The sequence below is a fragment of the Pristis pectinata genome, chromosome 4 (genome assembly GCF_009764475.1).
Source record: "Pristis pectinata isolate sPriPec2 chromosome 4, sPriPec2.1.pri, whole genome shotgun sequence".
Classification (NCBI taxonomy): domain Eukaryota; kingdom Metazoa; phylum Chordata; class Chondrichthyes; order Rhinopristiformes; family Pristidae; genus Pristis; species Pristis pectinata.
Window position 1 is genome coordinate 61,481,571 of NC_067408.1, and position 21,288 is coordinate 61,502,858.

At 42.2% G+C, this 21,288-nt stretch overlaps 1 protein-coding gene across 1 annotated transcript in view; it reads left to right on the forward strand.

The window, feature by feature from the left end:
• Nucleotides 1-1,552: 1,552 nt before the first annotated feature.
• The window catches only part of LOC127569738 (uncharacterized), a 36,743-nt gene continuing 17,007 nt past the window's right edge, over nucleotides 1,553-21,288 (forward strand). Inside the window, exons 1-6 of the mRNA XM_052014571.1 lie at nucleotides 1,553-1,617; nucleotides 4,485-4,781; nucleotides 10,836-10,856; nucleotides 11,671-11,922; nucleotides 17,865-17,912; nucleotides 19,259-19,336. Of these exons, the coding sequence (XP_051870531.1) occupies nucleotides 1,587-1,617; nucleotides 4,485-4,781; nucleotides 10,836-10,856; nucleotides 11,671-11,922; nucleotides 17,865-17,912; nucleotides 19,259-19,336 (727 nt within the window). The 5' untranslated portion in view covers nucleotides 1,553-1,586. The remainder of the gene's footprint in view (nucleotides 1,618-4,484; nucleotides 4,782-10,835; nucleotides 10,857-11,670; nucleotides 11,923-17,864; nucleotides 17,913-19,258; nucleotides 19,337-21,288) is intronic.

Genomic DNA, 21,288 nt, shown 5'->3' on the forward strand with positions numbered 1-21,288 from the left:
CCATCTATGCCTCTCATAATTTTATAAACTTCTATCAGGTCTCCATTCAGAACCTGCTGCTCCAGAGAAAACAGCCCAAGTTTGTCCAACCTCTCCTTATAGCAAATACCCTCTAATCCAGGCAGCATCCTGGTAAACCTTTTCTGCCACCTCTCCATGGCCTTTACATCCTTCCTACAATGGGGCGACAAGAACTGAATGCAATACTCCAAATGCAGCCTAATCAGAGTTTTATGAAGTTGCAACATAACTTCCTGACTCTTGAACTAAATACCTCGACTAATAAAGGCAAGTGTGCCATACGCCTTCTTTAATACCCTATGGACTTGTGCGGCCACTTTCGGGAGCTATGGATTTGGATCCCAAGATCCCTCTGTTGAATGGAATCTACTGTAGCAGGACAATGTGTGCTCGTGAATAGCTTAGCATGATGTTAGTTCTGCAAATCTCAGCCCACTAGCCAATCAATTTCATTGATAGCGGGCCAGGTATAAACACAAGAATCATTGACCACCCTATTTCATCGTGCTACCTCATGAAAATCTTTTCATTCATTCTATTCAATAGCAGTACTCTCTAGATGTAGAAAGCATTCTATCCAGATGCAACACGGCTTGGTATGGCAACTGCTCTGCCCGTGACCACAAGAAACTACAAGAGTTGTGAACACAGCTCAGCAGCACATCATGGAAATCAGCCTCCCCTGCATGGACTGTCTATACTTCTCGCTGCCTCGGTAAAGCAGCCAGCATAATCAAAGACCCCACCCACCCCAGACATTCTCTCTTCTCCCCTCTCCCATCAGGTTAAAGATACAAAAGCCTGAAAGCACATACCACCAGGCTCAAGGACAGCTTCTATCCCACTGTTATAAGACTATTGAATGGTTCCCTAGTACGATAAGATGGGCTCTTGACCTCACAATCGAGCTCATTATGAACTTGCACCTTATTGTCTAACCACACTGCACTTTCTCTGTAGCTGGTACACCTTATTCTACATTCTGTTATTGTTTTACCTTGCACTATCGCAATGCACTGTGTAATGGATTGATCTGTATGAATGGTATGCAGACAAGTTTTTCACTGTACCTCGGTACATGTGACAACAATAAACCAATTCCAATTCCAATTCCAATTCTGATAACCGCACTCCACCACCACAACCACTAGCCTTCAACTACATTTCCAGTTAATGGTGCCCCTTCATGTAACGTCCATCCTACCTATGTATTGGAACACCCTCATAGAGCCTCTGTGCTTTCTATACAATGGGGGACCCACATATAGCCCTCTCCCTATTTATTCAATGGAACACCAGATGGTCTTCAGCCTTTTTAATTGTCACCTAGAAAATATCATTCAGAACTTGCATTTCTTTTGTAAATTCTCATCTGCTTGACCATAAATTTCCATTTGGATAAACTCACAGGTCTTGGGCACAAAATGGTAGCCCTAGTTTTCTGTCAGCTCTACCCAGCAGCCAAGACTTTTCTGAAGTCTACAGTATATTTCCCTCTTAATTCTGTGCTCTCAACACTTATATCTTCACAGAAAGTTTAGACCCGTCTTCAACTGTCCTGAATAATGGCACAATTTGAAGGGATTCAGCTTGAGGGTAAGTTGATGCATTGTACTTTAAAATGGCTTATTATACATATAACTTTACAGAACAACTATGCTTAGCTAGCACTTCCTTCCTTGAGCTCTTTTATTTTTATTCATCTATTCTGTTGATACTTGTTACCCTCAGTAATTAATGTCATCATGTTTTGGGATATTTGACCATTTATCTTAAATCTTTTATTTGTGCTCCTTCATTCCACACTCACTGGGAAATGTCTGCCCCATCCTTCCAGAATTTTAAGAACCAAACATTAATCTCCTTCGTTCCAAAATAAAAACTTTCTTGGGTTATTGATTGAGCTTACTCTTGGTGTCTGATGACTGTGGCATCAGAAAATAACACAAGAATAAAGAGTTACAGATCCAGAATTACTGGCTCTATTTAGAATTATTCCTGAAGATTTTACCACATCATACTTGTTGGATGCACTAAACATGCATCCCCATGCCACTTCTAGTTAATTCAAAAAAGATTCTTCATTGCACGATCATCTCGCTCAATGTCAGTAAAACTAAAGAATTGATGGTTGACTTCAGGAAGGGGAAGGAGGGTGAGAATGCACCAGTCTACATTGGGGGATTGGCGGTGGAGGGGGACAGCACTTTTAAATTCCTGGGCATAAACATATCGGATGACCTGTCCTGGCCCCAGCACTTAGATGCAATCACAAGGAAGGTGCACCAGCATCTTTACTTTCTTAGAAGGTTAAGGAGGTTTGGCATGTCACCGAACTCTCTAATAAACTTCTACAGATGTACTGTTGAAAGTATCCTCACTAGTTGCATCATGATCTGGTATGGCAATTCGAATGCACAGGAAAGTAAGAGGCTACAGAGAGTAGTGGACTCAGCCAATACATCACTAGCACATCCCTCCCCATTATCGAAAGTATCTACAGGAAGGCAACATCTATCATAAAGATCCCCACCATTTGGGCCATGCCATCTTCTCGTAGCTACCATCAGGCAGGAGGTACAGAAGCCTGAAGTCCCACACCACCAGGTTCAAGAACAGCTACTTCCCTTCAACCATTCAGTTCTCGAACCGACCTGCACAACCCTGATCAGTACCTCAGTATTGCAACACTATGACCACTTTGACCACTTTGCACTGGAAAGGACTTTGTTTTCTTTTCTTTGTTCTAATTATGTTCTTTCTTGTATAATTTATGTTGTTAGTTTATGTTTTTCTTGTGAATGTTTTGTATCTGACGCTATGTGCCTGCGATGCTGCTGCAAGGACATTGCACCTGTGCATAATGTCTTGTGCACATGACAATAAACTCAAATTTTGAATTTTTTTATATCTTAACTGTCAGACCCCCAATGAAGCAGCCTTTTCTTTCCTGTCTCCATTTTTGTAACTAAAACACAAAAATATAGGAGACACAAGAGACTGCAGATGCTGGAAGTCTGGAGCAATACACGAAGGAGCTGGAGGAACTCTGGGTCAGGCAGCATCTATGGAGGGAAATGAAAGTCAACTGTTCATTTCCCTCCATAGATGCTGCCTGACTTGCTGAGTTCCTCCAGTTCCTTTGCATGTTGCTCCACGAAAATATAGCAAGATTTGTTTTTAAATATCCTTTTGATTTCTCACAGTCGTGCCTGGAACTTAATTTTAACTCCTGAAGACTCCAGATGAACCCTGGGGAATTGGCAAATGGGTGGCAGATGTGAAATATGAGGTTATTCATAATTAAAGGAAGAAGATATTTTAAGCGCTGAGTGGTGGTAAATGGGATCTTGACATGTTGGTTCATGAAATGCATAAAGAAAAAAAATGCAGGTACGCAGATCAATTGTAAAGGAGATGAAGCATGACAATAAGCAAACAGACCTCATTTGGAATAGTGTCTAGTGTTTTGGTCTTCATGACAAAGGATGGATGTACTTGTCTTTGAGTCAAGTCAAGTTTATTGTCATGTGCACAAGTACAGTGAGGTACAGGTATAATGAAAAACTTGCTTGCAGCAGCATCACAGGCATGCAGGTTCAGACAACAACATACAGGACATAAATTATACAAGACAGTGAAGGAAAAAGACAAAGCAACAAAGATTAACTAAGTTGATTCATGGGCTGAGGAGGTTGCCTTATCAGAAGAGCTCAAATAAGGTTGGCCTCTTGTCACTGACACTTAGGAAAATAAGAAATTATCTAATTGAAAAGGTCTGACAACTGAGGTCAAATCCTGTTGCTGAGAAGCTCTTTCCTATGGCTGAGAAGTCAAGAACTTGGGGACTTTCAGTGCAGACTAAGGAGAAGTTTCTTTACTCAGATGGTTGTAAGTTTTTGGAATTCCCGACTTTGTTCAGTCATTGACTGTATTTAATCCTATTGAAAACATTATTTGGAGATCAAATAAATTTAAAAGTATGGATATTGGCTAGCAAAGATGAGGTAGAAGTCAAGATGCAAGCTTATTAAATGGTGGAGTGGACCTGAGGGCATGATGGCCTTCTGCCCTTCATGAAGATGGGTAGATGCTCTTGCCATTGTCCCAGAGTGAGGAAGGTGAGCCTGAAGGGAGCACCTAACCTGAGAAGGTCATAACCTTATTATCCTGCCATGCTGTGACACCGCTTATATTGTAGATTCCAGTTACTAAGGTAATAATCAGTTTTTCCTTTGTCCAAGTGCTATTGGGTCCTGTGCTGAATGCTCTGGCAATGTCTCAGACTGAGACTGTAATTTTGGAACTGGATATGTGGGATAGGGCTTGGAGAACAAAGCTCTTTGAGAGAGAATTGCACCTGTGACTTGTTTTTGCTGCAATGTTAGTGTGTGAAGCCTAAGGTTTAAAAAAATGACCAACATGTCATCTCTGCTAAACAATTTTTCTACTCTTTCCTTTAGTCACAGGCAAGGATAGTCACACCATGAAGAACTACATACAAAGTTCACACGATATCCTGGTGTCTGCACTGTATAATATTGATCCCCTGCTTGACCAAATGATTGCTTCCCATCTTTTGACCCATGAGAATTACTGTGAAATTCGATCTGAGAAGATACCACCGCAGAAGGCTAGGAAGCTCCTTGAGATTGTGCAGCTTCAAATGAACGAGAGAGATGCATGGAAATTTGTGGAATGCCTGAAGAAATGTAAACACCATTACCCCCGTCTGAAGAACTGGCTTGCAGGGGATATTGGTCAGTTCCCAAACATTGCAAACAAAGCACCACAGTTCGTTTCTGGAGAACAGCACAAATTGAAAAGCGCAGAAACAATGTTAAATTTGTACATAATCTTCAAGTGTGCACAATTCTGGTCTCTGTTACAAAGAGGACTATTCTCTTAGGCCCCTTAAGAACTCCTTAGGGGTTAAGGATTCGGTTCTGAGGTAGTTGATAAGGCAAATGTGGAATCTGCAGACTCCACCACAGGTGGGCAGGAGGTCCTTGATGTGGTTGGTAGGTGGGTTGGTTCGAAGGTTCTGCACTCCTATTGTTTTTACTTGTCTCTGTGTGCTCCTAACAAATATAGTCAAGGTTTTCAATGCCTTCTTGGTTGTTGGACCTCCATTTTGAGCAGTCTCCAGCCAGAAATCCCCACAGGTAAATGAGTACGTCATATTTTTTTAAGGAAGCTTTGAGAACATCCTTGATGCATTTTCTCTGTCCTCCTGAAAATCCCTTGCCCAGGTAGATCAGAGTAGAGTGCCTATTCTGGGAGTCTGGTATTGGGCCTGCCCAATAGATCTGGCTGAGTGAAATGAGAGTGGTTGAGTTAACTTGGGAGAGGAAGCTGACAGTTTGTCAAATATATAAGGGTGATGCTGAAGATTACGTAGGATGGTATCAGAATTGTGATGGTACAACTGTGCCAGCTATGGTTCAGCTGCTGGTACTCTTGCCTCTGAGTCAAAAGCTGTGGTTTGACCCTAACCCTAACCTATTCAAAAGAATTGTAGAATATAAAACAGTGCAGCACAGGAACAGGCCCTTCAGCCCACAGTGTCTGTGCCAAACACGAAGCTGAATTAAACTAAATCTCTTTTGCTTGATCCATATCCCTCCATTTCCTGCATATTCATGTGTCTGTCTAACAGCCTCTCAAATGCCACCATTGTATCTGCTTCCACTACTACCCCATGTAGCCCATTTCAGGCACCTACCACTTGCTGTGTAAAAAAGAACTTGCCCCACACTTCTTTAAACTCCCCCCCCCCCCACCTTAAATGCATGACCACTAGTATTTGACATTTCTACCCTGTGAAAAAGATTCTGACTGTCTCCCCTATTTATGCCTCTCATAATTTTATAAACTTCTATCAAGTCTCCCCTCAGCCTCTGATGCTCCAGAGAAAACAACCCAAGTTTGGTCAACCTCTCCTTATAGCTCATACCCTCTAATCCAGGCAACATCCTGGTAAATCTCCTCTGCACCCTCTCCAAAGCCTCTACATCCTTCCCATGATGGGGTGACCAGAACTGCACACAGTAACAACTCCCACATGTCAGATGTGGACTTGCCCGATAACAGCTGCTCCCAATTAATGCCCCTCAGTTTCTGTCTAATAATATTGTAATTTGTCCTCCCCCAATTTAGTACATTCCTGCAAGGTCCAGACTTATCCTTATTCATAACTATCTTAAAACTTAAGTAGTTGTGATCACTTCACAGAATGCTCTCCCACTGGAAGGCCAGTCACCTGGCCAGGCTCATTACCCAAAACAAGGTCCAGTATGCTTGACAAAGCATTTCCATAATTTTCTATTCTTATCTGAGATTGCAGCATGCAGACTGTTTTGCTTTTGCCATTCATAAGTGATTATAAGGATTATAAGGAATTCAGAAGAATCTTCTGTACTTGGAAAGTCATGGGAATGATTGAAGCACACGGCAAATTCAAGGAGAAGCTCAATAAACACCAGGGAGAAATAATGGGGTTAGATGAAAAAGGGTGGAAGGAGGTTCATGTAGATCATAAACATTGTTACGAACCAGAAGGCCTGAATTTTTGGTTTTGAGCTAAAATGCTGGTTGCAAGATGTGCTATATATAGTGTGATTCAGTTTAAATGACAGCAGGGTAGAGATTTTTCCTTGATATATTACTATGCACTGTTGGTTTATTCCAATGCTAAGTTTTTATTTGTTTTTTTTCTTTATTTTCTATCTTTCTTATTTATCCCTAAGAATTTCACAACTGTGTGCACTTCAGTTATGATGATCAGTCCCCGGCTAATGATTTTATCACACATCCTTTGCTTTTGACTATCTAAATTTGCCTTGTATGTGATATTCAGATCCTACTCTGTTATTGCCTCATTCTTGGGTTAGAATACAGAACATTACAGCACAGTACAGGCCCATCAGCCCATGATGTTGTGCCAACATTTTATCCTGCTCTAATATCTATCTAACCCTTTCCTCCAACATAGCCCTCCATTTTTCTATCATTCATATGCCTATCTAAGAGTCTCTTAAATGTTCCTAATATAAGGTAAGATAAGATATCTTTATTAGTCACATATACATCGAAACACACAGTGAAATGCATCTTTTGCGTGGAGTGTTCTGGGGGCAGCCTCCACCACATGTATCTGCCTCCACCACTTCTGCCGGCAGTGCATTCCACGCACCCACCACTCTCTGTAAAAAATTTACCTCTGACATCCCCCTTATACCTTCCTCCAATTACCTTAAAATTATGCCCCCTCATGTTAGCCATTTTCACCCTGGGAAAAAGTCTCTGACTATCCACTCGATCTATGCCTCTTATCATCTTGTACACCTCTGTCAAGTCATCTCTCATCCTCCTTCTCTCCAAAGAGAAAAGCCCTAGAATGCTCAACCTATCCTCATAAGACATGCTCTCCAATCCAGGGGCAGCATCCTGGTAAATCTCCTCTGCACCCTCTCTAAAGCTTCCACATCCTTCCTATAATGAGGCAACCAGAACTGAACACAATACACCAAGTGTGGTCTAACCAGAGTTTTATAGAGCTGCAACATTACCTCGCAGCTCTTGAACTCAATACCCAACTAATGAAGGGCAGCACGCCATACGCCACCTTAACAACCCTATCGACCTACGCAGCAACCTTGAGGGATCTATGGATGTGGACCCCAAGATCCCTCTGTCCCTCCACACTGTTAATAGTCAATAGACAATAGGAGCAGAAGTAGACCATTCGGCCCTTCAAGTCTGCATCACCACTTTGAGATCATGGCTGATCCTCAACAATCAATATCCTGTTCCTACCTTGTCCCCATATCCCTTGATTCCCCTATCTATAAGAAACCTATCTAGCTCCTTCTTGAAAGTGCCCAGAGAATTGGCCTCCACTGCCCTCTGAGGCAGTGCATTCCACAAATTCACAACCCTCTGGGAGAAGAAGTTTTTCCTCACCTCTGTCCTAATGGCCTAGCCCTTATTCTTAAATCATGCCCCCTGGTCCTGGACTTCCCCAACATCTGGAACATATTTCCTGTCTCTATCTTGTCCAATCCCTTAATAATCCTGTATGTTTCAATCAGATCCCCTCTCAATCTTCTCAATTCCAGCGTGTACAATCCCAGTCTCTCCAACCTCTCAGCATAAGACAGTCCCGACATCCCCGGAATTAACCTCGTAAAACTACGCTGCACGCCCTCTATAGCCAGGATATCCTTCCTTAACCCTGGAGACCAAAACTGTACACAATACTCCAGGAGTGGTCTCACCAGGGCCCTGTACAAATGCAAAAGAATCTCTTTGCTTTTGTACTCAATTCCCCTTGTAATACAGGCCAACATTCCATTAGCCTTCATCACTGCCTGCTGCACTTGCTCATTCACTTTCAGTGACTGATGAACAAGGACTCCTAGATCCCTTTGTATTTCCCCCTTACCTAACTCCACACCATTCAGATAATAATCCGCCTTCCTGTTCCTGCTCCCAAAGTGGATAACCTCATACTTAATCACATTAAACTTCATCTGCCAAGTATCTGCCCACTTACCCAACCCATCCAAATCACCTTGAATTCTTCTAACTTCCTCTACACATGTCGCACTGCCACCTGCCATTAACCTTGTATTCTACCTTCAAATTTGATCTTCCAAGTGTATCACTCCACACTTTTCTGAGTTGAACTCCATTTGCCACTTCTCAGCCCAGCTCTGCATCCTATCAATGTCCTGTTGTAACCTACAGCAACCTTCCACGCTATCCACAACACCACCAACCTTTGTGTCATCTGTAAACTTACTAACCCACCCTTCCACATCCTCATCCAAGTCATTTATAAAAAAATCACAAAGAGCAGGGGTCCCAGAGCAGATCCCTACAGAACACCACTAGTCACCAACATCCAAGCAGAATACGTTCCATCTACAACCACCCTCTGTCTTCGATGGGCGAGCCAATTCTGCATCCACACAGCCAAGTTTCCCTGGATCCCATGCCTTCTGACTTTCTGAATGAGCCTTCCATGAGGAACCTTACCAAATGCCTTACTAAAATCCATGTACATCACATCCACTGCTCTACCTTTGTCAATGTGCTTTGTCACATCCTCAAAGAATTCAATCAGACTCATGAGGCATGACCTGCCCCTCACAAAGGCATGCTGACTGTCCCTAATTGGCCTATGCTTCTCCAAATGCCCTATAAATCCTGTCTCTAAGAATCTACTCCAGTAATTTGCCCACCACTGAAGTAAGACTCACTGGCCTATAACTCCCAGGGTTATCCCTACTCCCTTTCTTGAACAAAGAAGCAACATTTGCCACCCTCCAGTCACCTGGCACTACTCCTGTGGCCAGTGAGGACACAAAGATCATTGCCAAGGGTGCAGAAATCTCTTCCCTCACTTCCCATAATAACCTTGGATATATCCTGTCCGGTCCCGGTGACTTATCTATCCTAATGATTTTCAAAAGTTCTAGCACATCCTCTTTCCTCACATCGACATGCCCTAGCTTATCAGCCTGTTGTATGCCATCCTCACAAATGTCAAGGTCTCTCTCACTGGTGAATATTGAAGCAAAGTATTCAGTAAGGATCTCCCCTACCTCTTCTGACTCCAGGCACATGTTTCCTCTTTTTATCCCTGATCGGTCCTACCTTCACTCTAGTCATCCTCCTATTCTTCAAATATGTCTAGAATGCCTTGGTGTTTTCCTTAATCCTACTTCGCAAGGCCTTCTCATGACCCCTTCTAGCTAGCTCTCCTAAGTCCATTCTTAAGCTCCCTCCTGGCTACCTCGTAACTCTCCAGAGCCCTGTCTGATCCTTGCTTTCTAAACCTTAGGTAAGCTTCTTTCTTCCTCTTGACAAGATATTCAATGTCCCTTGTCAACCACGTTTCCTTCACTCTACCATCCTTACCCTGCCTCAATGGGACAAACCTATCCAGAACACCATGCAAGTACTCCCTAAACAACCTCTTCATTTCTGTTGCGGAACTGCCATTTCAGAGAATCTCAAGCTCCCTATGTTTCAGAGTGTCTTATAACCTCCCTGGTACCTAGGGTAAGTATTAGTGAGACACTGGGGTTGCAGGAGGTAACACCTGGTCTGTTCATCAGCTATTGGAAGTGCTTGTTCTATAATATTATTGGACTTTCCTCAAAGAGTACTCTAACAATGCCAGGTTTCACACTGAGACTCTGTGTTAAAATCAACAGTATGTAGAAGATATAATATGAACAAAGGTAATCACATATTTCACTGAAAACATAGAGACTCCACCCACTTACAGCCTTTACATAAACTTGAAAATAGAAGCTTACTTCTTCCTCAGTGAAAATGTGAAATTGACCCCATTCCTGTGCTGGAGACTTGGTAAGATGGGCTTCCTTCAGACAATTGAAAGCCCATTAAGATTATATTGAAATAAAAGACTTCATTCTTTTTCTCAAAAAATTATGCATTGAGAATGTCACAGGTACTTGCCTGGAATCTGATACCCCTGTAGCAGTCTCCATTTGTTCTTAAATAAAAACAAATGGAGACCTTTCATCATTTCAGGCTGAAACGTTCACTGTACTTCTCCTTCCACAGATGCTGCCTGACCTGCTGAGTGTTTCTAGCATTTTTGTTTTACTTCAGCATCTAGTATTTTTTTGATTTTCATAGCATGTGTTTTTGTGCTTTTCCAAGTATTTAGTTCCTTATAAAGCCTACACAGTAAGACTGCCTGATAACTGAGAAAGTGAATTGTAACTTGGAATTGATTACAAACTGATTGAAGAACTTCTTTCAATGTTTTACAGGTATCAAGCGTGGACAAACAGGTATGTCAGCTCACCATGTTGCTCAAATAGCATTGTTAAACCTGAGGTGTTGAGCACAGGTAATTCTCCTGTCTGTGGCTGCATTTTTTAATCTTGGTGCTCATTTGCTTCCTTTATTTAGACACTTTAAGGCAGGTATTTTGTCATACAATTAAAGAGATAGAGTATAACTACTACCATCAATAATAACTCACATGAATACATTGTCTTATTTGTAAGGCCTCAAAACAGGTGAGGCACTTTGAACCACATTTAAGAATGGGGGCAGTGAATACAGAAATACAGGAGTCATGCTGAATCTTTATGAATCACTGGCTTTACATAGCTGGAGTGATGTGTATGTCCCAAGGCCCTTCACAGAGCAATTATCAGATAACATTTTTCATGTCTTTGGAGTGGAATTTGAACACACAATCTTCTGACTCAGGAATATGCAATATGTAAGCACATGCCTATGAAGAATGCAAGCTGGGAGAGGACTGGCATAACTTCCTGATATCTTGGGGTAACTATTCATGGGTCCTATGAGGCTTGGGACCCCTGGTAAGTGTCATCTGGTTTCCTCTGTGCTCTTGTGTGCACTCAGACAAGCGATGATGGGCTGTCAAAAGGTATGATTGCTGCATCCATTGTGTGAATTAATGACTGAAACTAATTGATGGTTTGCATTCTGTGTAAGGTTGATCATGTGAAGAGACCCTTGAGGCCTCATGATAGTAGCTGTTTAAAAGAAAGTAATCCTGTTTTTATATTGCTTATACGTGGTGAAAGGATAGAGGCAATGTGAATAAGGCTGTAATTTTTAACCCTATAGAGCAGAAACTACTAAAACAGGCAAGCGTATTGTGTCAGCGACTTGGTCACCTGATTACCCCCATTGCCATGAGGTTATTCTCCAATGAAACAATTTCACAGTATGAGCTGGATATTGTGCAGGGAGAGACCACACTCTACTGTCAAGCCCAGCAGTTGATTAACATCTGCCTGCAGAAAGGGGACCGTCCCTGCCAGAGACTCTATGAAGCTCTACATGAAGAAGACACAGTCCTGGCAGAAGACATCAATGGTGAGAGCAAGTTCATCCATTAACCTAGTGCCATGTATTTAGGGTCACGCAGGAAACAGCATTACCCTGTCATGTTCCTGAATGAAATAATCACAGTGCATTCATAGAACATAGAATAGTACAGCACAGGAACAGGCCTTTCGGCCCACAATGTTGTGCCTAACTAATTAAACCAGTAGTTAAATGCCTAATTTGGCATTTAAATTTACCCTTCAGATTTACCCCCCTCACTTAAAATGCATGCTCTTAGACATTTTGACCCTGGGGAAAAGATACCAGCTGTCAACCTATGCCTCTCATAATCTTATAAACTAATTAAATGGCAGGCACGGTAGTGTAGCGGTTAGCGTAACGCTTTACAGCGCCAGTGACCCGGGTTCAATTCCCGCCGCTGTCTGTAAGGAGTTTGTACATTCTCCCCATGTCTGCATGGGTTTCCTCCAGGTGCTCCGGTTTCCTCCCACATTCCAAAGACATACAGGTTAGGAAGTTGTGGGCATGCTATGTTGGCTTTGGAAGTGTGGCAACACTTGCGGGCTGACCCCCACAACACTACACATAAGATGCATTTCACTGTGTGTCTCGATGTACATGTGACTAATAAAGATCTTATAACTAATCCCTTCTGCCTATACATGTCCCTCCATTCTCTGCACATTCATGTGCCTATCAAAGAGCTTCTTAAATGCCTCTATCGTATGTGCCTCCACTACGACCCCTAGCAGCGCATTCCAGGCACCCACCACTCCCTGTGTAAAAAAACTTGTCCTGGACATCTCCTTCAAATTTACCCCCTCCCACTTAAAATGCATGCTCTTAGACATTTTGACCCCAGGGAAAAGATACCAGCTGTCAACCTATGCCTCTCATAATCTTATAAACTTCTATCAGGTCTCTCTTCAGTCTCCGCTGCTCCAGAGAAAACAACCCTAGTTTGTCCAAGCTCTCCTTATAGCACATGCCCTCTAATCCAGGCAGCCTGACAGAATATGTGAACAGGCCGACTAGAGGAGATGCCATTCTGGATCTAGTACTAGGTAATAAACCTGGTCAGGTGATAGACCTCTCGGTAGGTGAGCATTTCAAAGATAGTGACCACAACTTCCTGACCTTTAGCATAGCCATAGACTGAGATAGGAGCAGACAATATGGGAAAGTTTTTAATTGGGGGTGGGCTAATTATGACAGTATTATACAGGAACTTGGGACTGTACGTTGGGAGCAGATGTTTTCAGGGAAATGCACAGCAGAAATGTGGAAGCTGTTTAGGGAACACTTGCGTGGGGTTCTGGAAAGGTTTGTTCCACTAAGACAGGGAAAGGATGGTAGGGTAAAGGATGGTGGTAGAGCACCATTTAAAAGACTCTCAGATAGGCACATGGATGTAAGAAAAATGGAGGGTTATGGGCTGTGTAGGAGGGAAGAGTTAGATTGATCATGGAGCAGTTGTTTATATAGATCGGCACAACATCATGGGCCAAAGGGCCTGTACTGTGCTGTACTGTTCTATGTTGTGTTCTATGATTTCTGCAAACCTCTTCTTCACCCTCTCCAGAACCTCCACATCCTTCCTATAATGGGGTGACCAGAAATAAATGCAAATACTCCAGATGCAGCCTAACCAGAGCTTTATAAAACTGCAACATAACTTCCTGACTCTTGAACATAATGTCTTGACTAATAAAGGCAGGCATGCCATATGCCTTCTTTACCACCCTTTCAACCTGTGCAGCCACTTTCAGGGAGCTATGGATTTGGACCACAAGATCCCTCTGTATATCAACGCTGTTAAGAGTCCTACCATTTGCTGTTTTGAATCTTAAATGAGATTATGAAGTAAGTGACTTTCTTGAGTTCTTGCCAACAACCTGCTAGGTAGGCACTTCTTCTGGTAAAGAATTAGCTGCAAATTCCCAGACATTCGGACAATGCCAGCAATATCAGTAAACAGAAAGTGCCCAATGGCAGAGTTACTCCACAGACATACGACCTTTAAAATGGTGACGCTGCTGAACATTTGGTCTATCCCCAAAGCGGATGATGCCACTCAAAGGTTGACCCAATTACAAGGAGTGAATGTTGTACCTGAACATTCAGCTTGTTCCTCAGGAGGATGAGGTCATTGAATCTCTTAGACAAATGATTCCATTGAGCAATCAGACATCCTCAGAGGTGGCTGATATCACTGAATATTCAGTAACCCATGAAGTGGGTGATCTCACTAAATAACTGAACTATCCCAGAGGTGAGAGAATCTTTGAGGAAGTTCAAGAAGGATAGAAACAAAACAGGAGGTAAAGAAAAGTGGTAAGCGATGTAAGTAGGCAGCAGAAAGAAAGCCAAAGAGCAAATGGAGTCAAAGTACAGACAAAATTATAGGTTCTCAATATTCATAGCACTCACAACAAAATAAATGAATTAATGGCACAAATAAAATTAATGGTATAAATGGGTCTAATTTACAGAAACTTGGGTGCAGGGTGACCAAGCTGTTTACTGAATTTTCAAGCGTAATCAACATTTAGAAAATATAGGTGATAAGGAGGTGAGCTGGTGGTATTAATAAGGGATGAGGTCAGTACAGTGGTGAAGAATGATCTCAGCTCTGCAGATCATGATGTAGAATTGGAAGGTGTCTGGCAGAGCTAAGAAACAGCAAAGGGCAGGAAAGATTGGTGGGAGTTATTTACAGGCCACTAAATAGTGTTTGTAATATTCAACACAGCATAAATCAAAAAAGGGATGTGCATGTAGCAGGGGTAATAGTCATCATGGGGTCTGGACTGGACAAGTCAAATTAGCAATAATAAAATGGATGATGAATTCACAGGATGCACATGAGATAGTTTTCCATATTAATATACAGAATGTTTTAGATCTCATATTGTACAATGAGAAAAAGCTAATTAATAATCTTGTTGTAAAGTGGCCTTAAGGGAAGAGAAAGGTTAATATAATATTGTTCAGTCCAAATTTAAGGTCTTACATCTAAACGAAGAAAACTCTGAAGTTAGGATGGGTGTGTTGGCTATTGTTGATTGGGAAACTACATTAAAAGGTGGACAGGCAACGGTTAGTATTTTAAAAATAATACATGATTTGCAAACAAGATGCACGTCTCTTTAAAGCACAAAAACCTGACAGAAAATGTGGTCAAAGCAATAAACTGTAGATGCTGGAAATCTGAAATGGAAACAGAAAATGCTGGAAACACTCAGCTGGTCAGGCAGCATCTGTGTAGAGAGAAAGGAGTCAATGGTTCAGACAAATGACCCTTTATCAGATTGGAAAAGTTGTCCATCTGTGACTGACAGGTGAAATTAAAAATAGTGTTACAGCAAGAGACTTATAATGTTGCCAGAAGGAGCCTGAGAGTTGGGAGCATTTTAGAATTCTGCAAAGCAGGATCTAAAAGTTGATAAAGAAAGGGGAGAAAGAATATGAGAGTAAACAGGTGAGAAACATAAAAATAGACTTGTTAGAGCTTCAATGGGTATGTTAAAAAGGAAACAATAGCAAAAGTAAACATGGGTCCTGTTTAGGCATAGATGGGAGGATTTATACTGGAGAATAGAGTAATGGGCAGGGAAATTAAACAACTACTTTGTGTCAGTTTTCATCGAAATAGGCACAAAAAAACTGCCAGAATTACTAAAGAACCAAAGACCTAGCAAAAATGAGGAACTGAGGAAAAAATAGAGTTAGTACAAAATGTTGAAAGCTGATAACTGCCAAAGACGCGATGATCTAGTAAGAGCTGTCAATGGAAATAGTAGATGCCCTGATTATTATCTTTCAATATTCTATAGATTCTGGAAGAGTGGTTCCATCAGATAGGAGGACGGCAATTGTAACCCCACTATTTAAGAAAGGGCAAAAGAGAGAAAAATAAAGAACAACCAATTTGACAGCCCAACATTAGTAGAAGGAAAAATGGTGTAATCTACGATCAAGGATGTAATAACAAAACACCTTGAAAAGAATAATAGGAATACCAGAGTCAGCATGGATTTATGAAAGGGAAATGATGCTTGACTAATCTATTGGAGTTCTTTGAGGATGTAACAGTAGAAGGGATAAGAAGAACTGGTGCATGTGATGTATTTAAATTTTCAGAAGGCCTTTGATAAGGTCCCATGTTGGTTGATCAACAAGATAGAGTAAATGGAATAGGGGTTGTAGAACACAGAACAGTACAGCACAACAATGGGATCTTTGGCCCACAATATCTGTGCTGACCCTGATGTCAATTTAAACTGCACTTCTGCGTGCATGTGGTCCATATCCCTCCATTCCCTGCTTGCTCACATGCCTGTCTAAATGTCTCTTAAACATTGCTATCATATCTGCCTCCACCATTCCTCTGGCAGCGTGTTCCAGGCAACTACCACTCTCTGTGTAAAAAAAAATTACCTTAAAAATATTCTTTAAACTTTCCCCCTCTCATCTTGAGCTAGTTCCCCCTGTATTTGGTATTTACACCCTGAGATAAAGACTCTGACTATTTACCCTATCTATGCGTCACATAATTTTATAAACTTCTATCAGCTCTACCCTCAACCTCCGACGCTCCAGAGAAAACAATCCAAGTTTGTCCAATCTCTCCTTATAGCTAATATTCTCTTATCCAGGCAACATTCCTGGTGAACCTCTTCTCTAAAGCTTCCACACCCTTCCTGTAACGTAGCAACCCATAATGTACTGGGATGGCCATGTGAGACTGCACCTGAAGTATTGGTCATTTTACCTAATGGAGTGATATACTTATTATAGATGAGTACAGTGAAAAATCACTGGTTCCTGGGATGACAGATAGAAACATAGAAACATAGAAAACCTACAGCACATACAGGCCCTTCGGCCCACAAAGTTGTGCCGAACATGTCCCTACCTTAAAAATTACTAGGCTTACCCATAGCCCACTATTTTCTAAGCTCCATGTACCTATCCAAAGGTCTCTTAAAAGACCCTATCGTATCCGTCTCCACCACCGTTGCCGGCAGCCCATTCCATGCACTCACCACTCTCTGAGTAAAAAACTCACCCCTGACATCTCCTCTGTACCTACTCCCCAGCACCTTAAACCTGTGTCCTTTTGTGGCAACCATTTCAGCCCTGGGAAAAAGCCTCTGACTATCCACACGATCAATGCTTCTCATCATCTTATACACATCTATCAGGTCACTTCTCATCCTCCATCGCTCCAAGGAGAAAAGGCCGAGTTCACTCAACCTGTTTTCATTAAGGCATGCTCCCCAATCCAGGCAACAACCTTATAAATCTCTGCTGCACCCTCTCTATGGCTTCCACATCCTTCCTGTAGTGAGGCGACCAGAACTGAGCACAGTATTCCAAGTGGGGTCTGATCTGCTGTATGAGGAAAGATTAAGTAGGCTATATTCTCTAGGGTTTAGAAGAATGAGAGGTGATCTTATTAAGACTTGCAGAATTTTTACATGCTTTCCCTAGCTGTCTAGAACCAGGGGTCACAGTCTCAGAATAAATAGAAGGCCTCTTAGAACTGAGATGAGAAGAAATCTTTTCAGTCAGAGGGTAATGAACCTTTGGAATTTTCTGCCCCAGAGGCCTGTGGAGGCTCAGTCATTGAGTCCATTCAATAAGAGATGAATAGATTTCTGGATATCAGAGCAATCAAGGAATCTTGCAGGAAAATGATGCTGAGGTAGAAGATCAACCACGAATTTGTAGACTAGCAAAGTCAGCTCAAAGGGCTGGATGGCTTGCTCCTGCTCCAATTTCTTATAAATTTATGGTCAAACCCAGAGGTCAGTGTCTTTACTGAGCATCCAGCCTATCCTTAAAATAGATGATATCACTTAATGTTCAGAGAAATTTTTAATCAGAACACCATGTTTAAACCAGTGTAGCCTAGAACCCAGAATCAGAATTTGTGAATAATTTTATTCTCTCTTTATTTGCAGCAGCTGGTTATGAGAGAGAGTCAATGTTTTCTGTCCAGCCAGATCAAGGTATGGAGCTAGTCCCTGTTGTAAACATCTGAGTTAATATTTATAGCAGGAGTATTTATCCCACAGTTAGGCATTGGTATTAAACACGGGTCATGATAATACCTGTATGGCAAAGTCAATACCAGTATTTGTTGCACAGTGACGTGTTGGTATTAATCACAGTTCCTGGAGATGATCACTATGTCAGTGTTTGTCCCAGGTGAGGCATTGTTACTAAACATGGGTCATAAGAGAGAGTGTGCGTGCGTGCGTGCGTGCGTGCGTGCGTGCGTGTGTGTGTGAGTGTGTGTGAATGAGAGAGAGAATCATAAAGGGTGAGGATGGATGGGCAGGAGAGGAAAAGAAGCAGTAGGAGAGTGTTAATCCAGGAGTGAAGAGTGAAGAGGGACTTTCCCCAAAGGGATGATGGTTGCAGAAAAGAAGGACCATCCCAAAAGGGGGCAAGGAACTGAGCTCAGGAAAGGGGGGCAGGGGGATGGATGTCCTTGAAGGTGAACAGAGAGGACATCCCTGGGGTGGTGGAGTTGTGTTCCCAATGGTGGGTGGAAAGTCAGGGGTCAAGAGGTTGTTTCCAAGCACAGAGTGAGCAGAATAGTAGGATATGGGATGAAACCAGCAGCCCCCTTCCACAGGATGTGCTGAATCAGATCTGTGGCCTTTCTCCAAATGAATGAAACATTTCATCTTTCAATACACATAAAGTGTGATGGGGCTGTCAGTCATGTCCTGTCATTTATTTGGGCAGTTTTAAATTCTCACTGACCTTTGAGCTTCCTGACTGCTTCCTGGCCATAGTTTGAAGATGTTTCTTCTTTATTCTGGTACCCCTACTTACCTTCTTGAATAGTTTCAGTACAGCTCCTTTAGAGGCAAAATGCTGCATATGCTTGAAATCTGAAATAAAACAAGAAGTGCTAGAAATTTTTAGCAGGTCAGGCAGCATCTGTAGAAAGAGAAACAGAGTTAATGTTTCAAGTCAATGGATTGATAACCTCTCATCAGAGCCGTTCTGATGAAAGGTCACTGGACCAAAACATTAACTCTGTTTCTCTCTCCACTGATGCTGCCTGGCATGCTGAGCATTTCTGGTATTTTCTGTTTTATTTCAATTAGATCATCCCTCAGCCCAGTCAACTTAAACCTCTGGACATAAGAATGCTGTTTAATAAGATGCCACTGATTTTCCTGGATTTGCATGTCAGTAATGTGTAGAATTCTGAATGAACCATTGCTTGTGAATGCAACTTTCCTGAAGGGAGTGTTCAGTAAAGAATGACAAAACTTTGTGTTGTAGTCAACCTGTTGCACATCGTATTACTTAGCTACCAACTTTTACTTCTTTGCAGATGCAGATGCAGAGCAGCCAGCTTCATTATCATTTCATAATCCTACTCCTCAAGAGGAAACGCAGCCAGTCCTTTCCTGTGAGTAAGATCATTCGGTTATCATTTCCTGAGTGTGGCTATGTACTAATGGCACACTCTCTCCGTGTGCATTCAGTGCTGTACCATTGTTGCAAGAAATGTTCAACTTGTTGTTTGAAGGCTCTCAATGAAGTAGCTTTTGAAGAAACTTTTAAAGGAGATATAGGGGAGGGCTGCAGGTGGCTTATAGAGCAAGGACAACATAGACAGCCAAAGATGGATTGAAGTAAGGACAAAGGACACTATATTCAGATAAACAGAAGGGGACCAAGTATTTTAGGTTGGAGGGGATGAGGATATATATACAAGAGAGTATGGACTCCTTTGAAATTGGGAAGTTAATTTGCACAAAAGATAGATTTGCATTTCTAGAGGCCTTGGATACTTTAAAATAGCCCAAAGAAATTTACACCCAATAAAGCTATTTTTGAAATGCAGTGTCTGTTGTGATACAGGAAATGCAGCAGCTAACTTGAGCATTGCAACTTCACACAAACCAAAATATGATAATTACCAGATAATCTCTTTTTGGGTGCTGCAAAGGAATAAATATTGCCCAGGATACTGCAGAGAACTCAACTGTGAAATAATATCTGAGAGGGAAGAGAGGGCTTCAGTTTAATCTCTCATCTCTGACATAGAACATAGAACATAGAACATCGAACAATTACAGCACAATTCAGGCCTTTTGGCCCCCAAAGCTGTGCCGAACATGTCCCTACCCTAGAAATTACTAGGCTTACCCATAGCCCTCTATTTTACTCAGCTCCATATACCTATCTAACAGTCTCTTGAAAGACCCTATCGTATCAGCCTCCACCACCATTTCCAGCAGCCCATTCCATGCACTCACCACTCTCTGAGTAAAAACTTACCCCTGACATCTCCTCTATATCTACTCCCCAGCACCTTAAACCTATGTCCTCTTGTGGCCACCAATTCAGCCCTGGGGAAAAGCCTCTGACTATCTACCCTATCAATACGTCTCATCATCTTATACACCTCTATCAGGTTCCCCCCTCATCCTCCGTCTCTCCAAGGAGAAAAGGCTGAGTTCCCTCAACCTGCTTTCATAAGGCATGCTCCGCATCCCAGGCAGCGTCCTTGTAAATCTCCTCTGCACCCTCTCTATGGCTTCCACATCTTTCCTGTAGTGAGGCGACCAGAACTGAGCACAGTACTCCAAGTGGGATCTGACCAGGGACCTATATAGCTGCAACAATACCTCCCGCCTCCTAAATTCAATTCCCCGATTGATGAAGGACAATACACCATATTGATGAAGGACACTACACCAGAGTCAACCTGCGCCGCCACTTTGAGCGTCCTATGGACTTGGACCCCAAGATCCCTCTGATCCTCCACACTGCCAACAGTCCTACCATTAATACTATATTCCACCAACATATTTGACCTACCAAAATGAACCACTTCACACTTATCTGGGTTGAACCGCATCTGCCACTTCTCAGCCCAACTCTGCATCCTATCTATATCCCTCTGTAACCTCTGACAGCCCTCCAAACTATCCACAACACCCCAACCTTTGTGTCATCTGCAAACTTACTAACCTATCCCTCCACTTCCTCATCCAGATCATTTATAAAAATCACAAATAGTAAGGGTCCCACTACAGATCCCTGAGGTACAACACTGGTCACCGACCTCCACTCAGAATATGACCCCTCAACAACCACTCTTTGCCTTCTGTGGGCCAGCCAGTTCTGGATCCACACTGCAATGTCCCCTTGGATCCCATGTCTTCTCACCTTCTCCATAAGCCTCGCATAGGGTACCTTATCAAAGGCCTTGCTGAAATCCATATACACTACATCTACTGCTCTCCCTTCATCGATGTGCTTAGTCACATCCTCAAAAAATTCAATCAGGTTCATAAGGCAGGACCTGCCCTTAACAAAGCCATGCTGACTATTCCTAATCATATTATACCT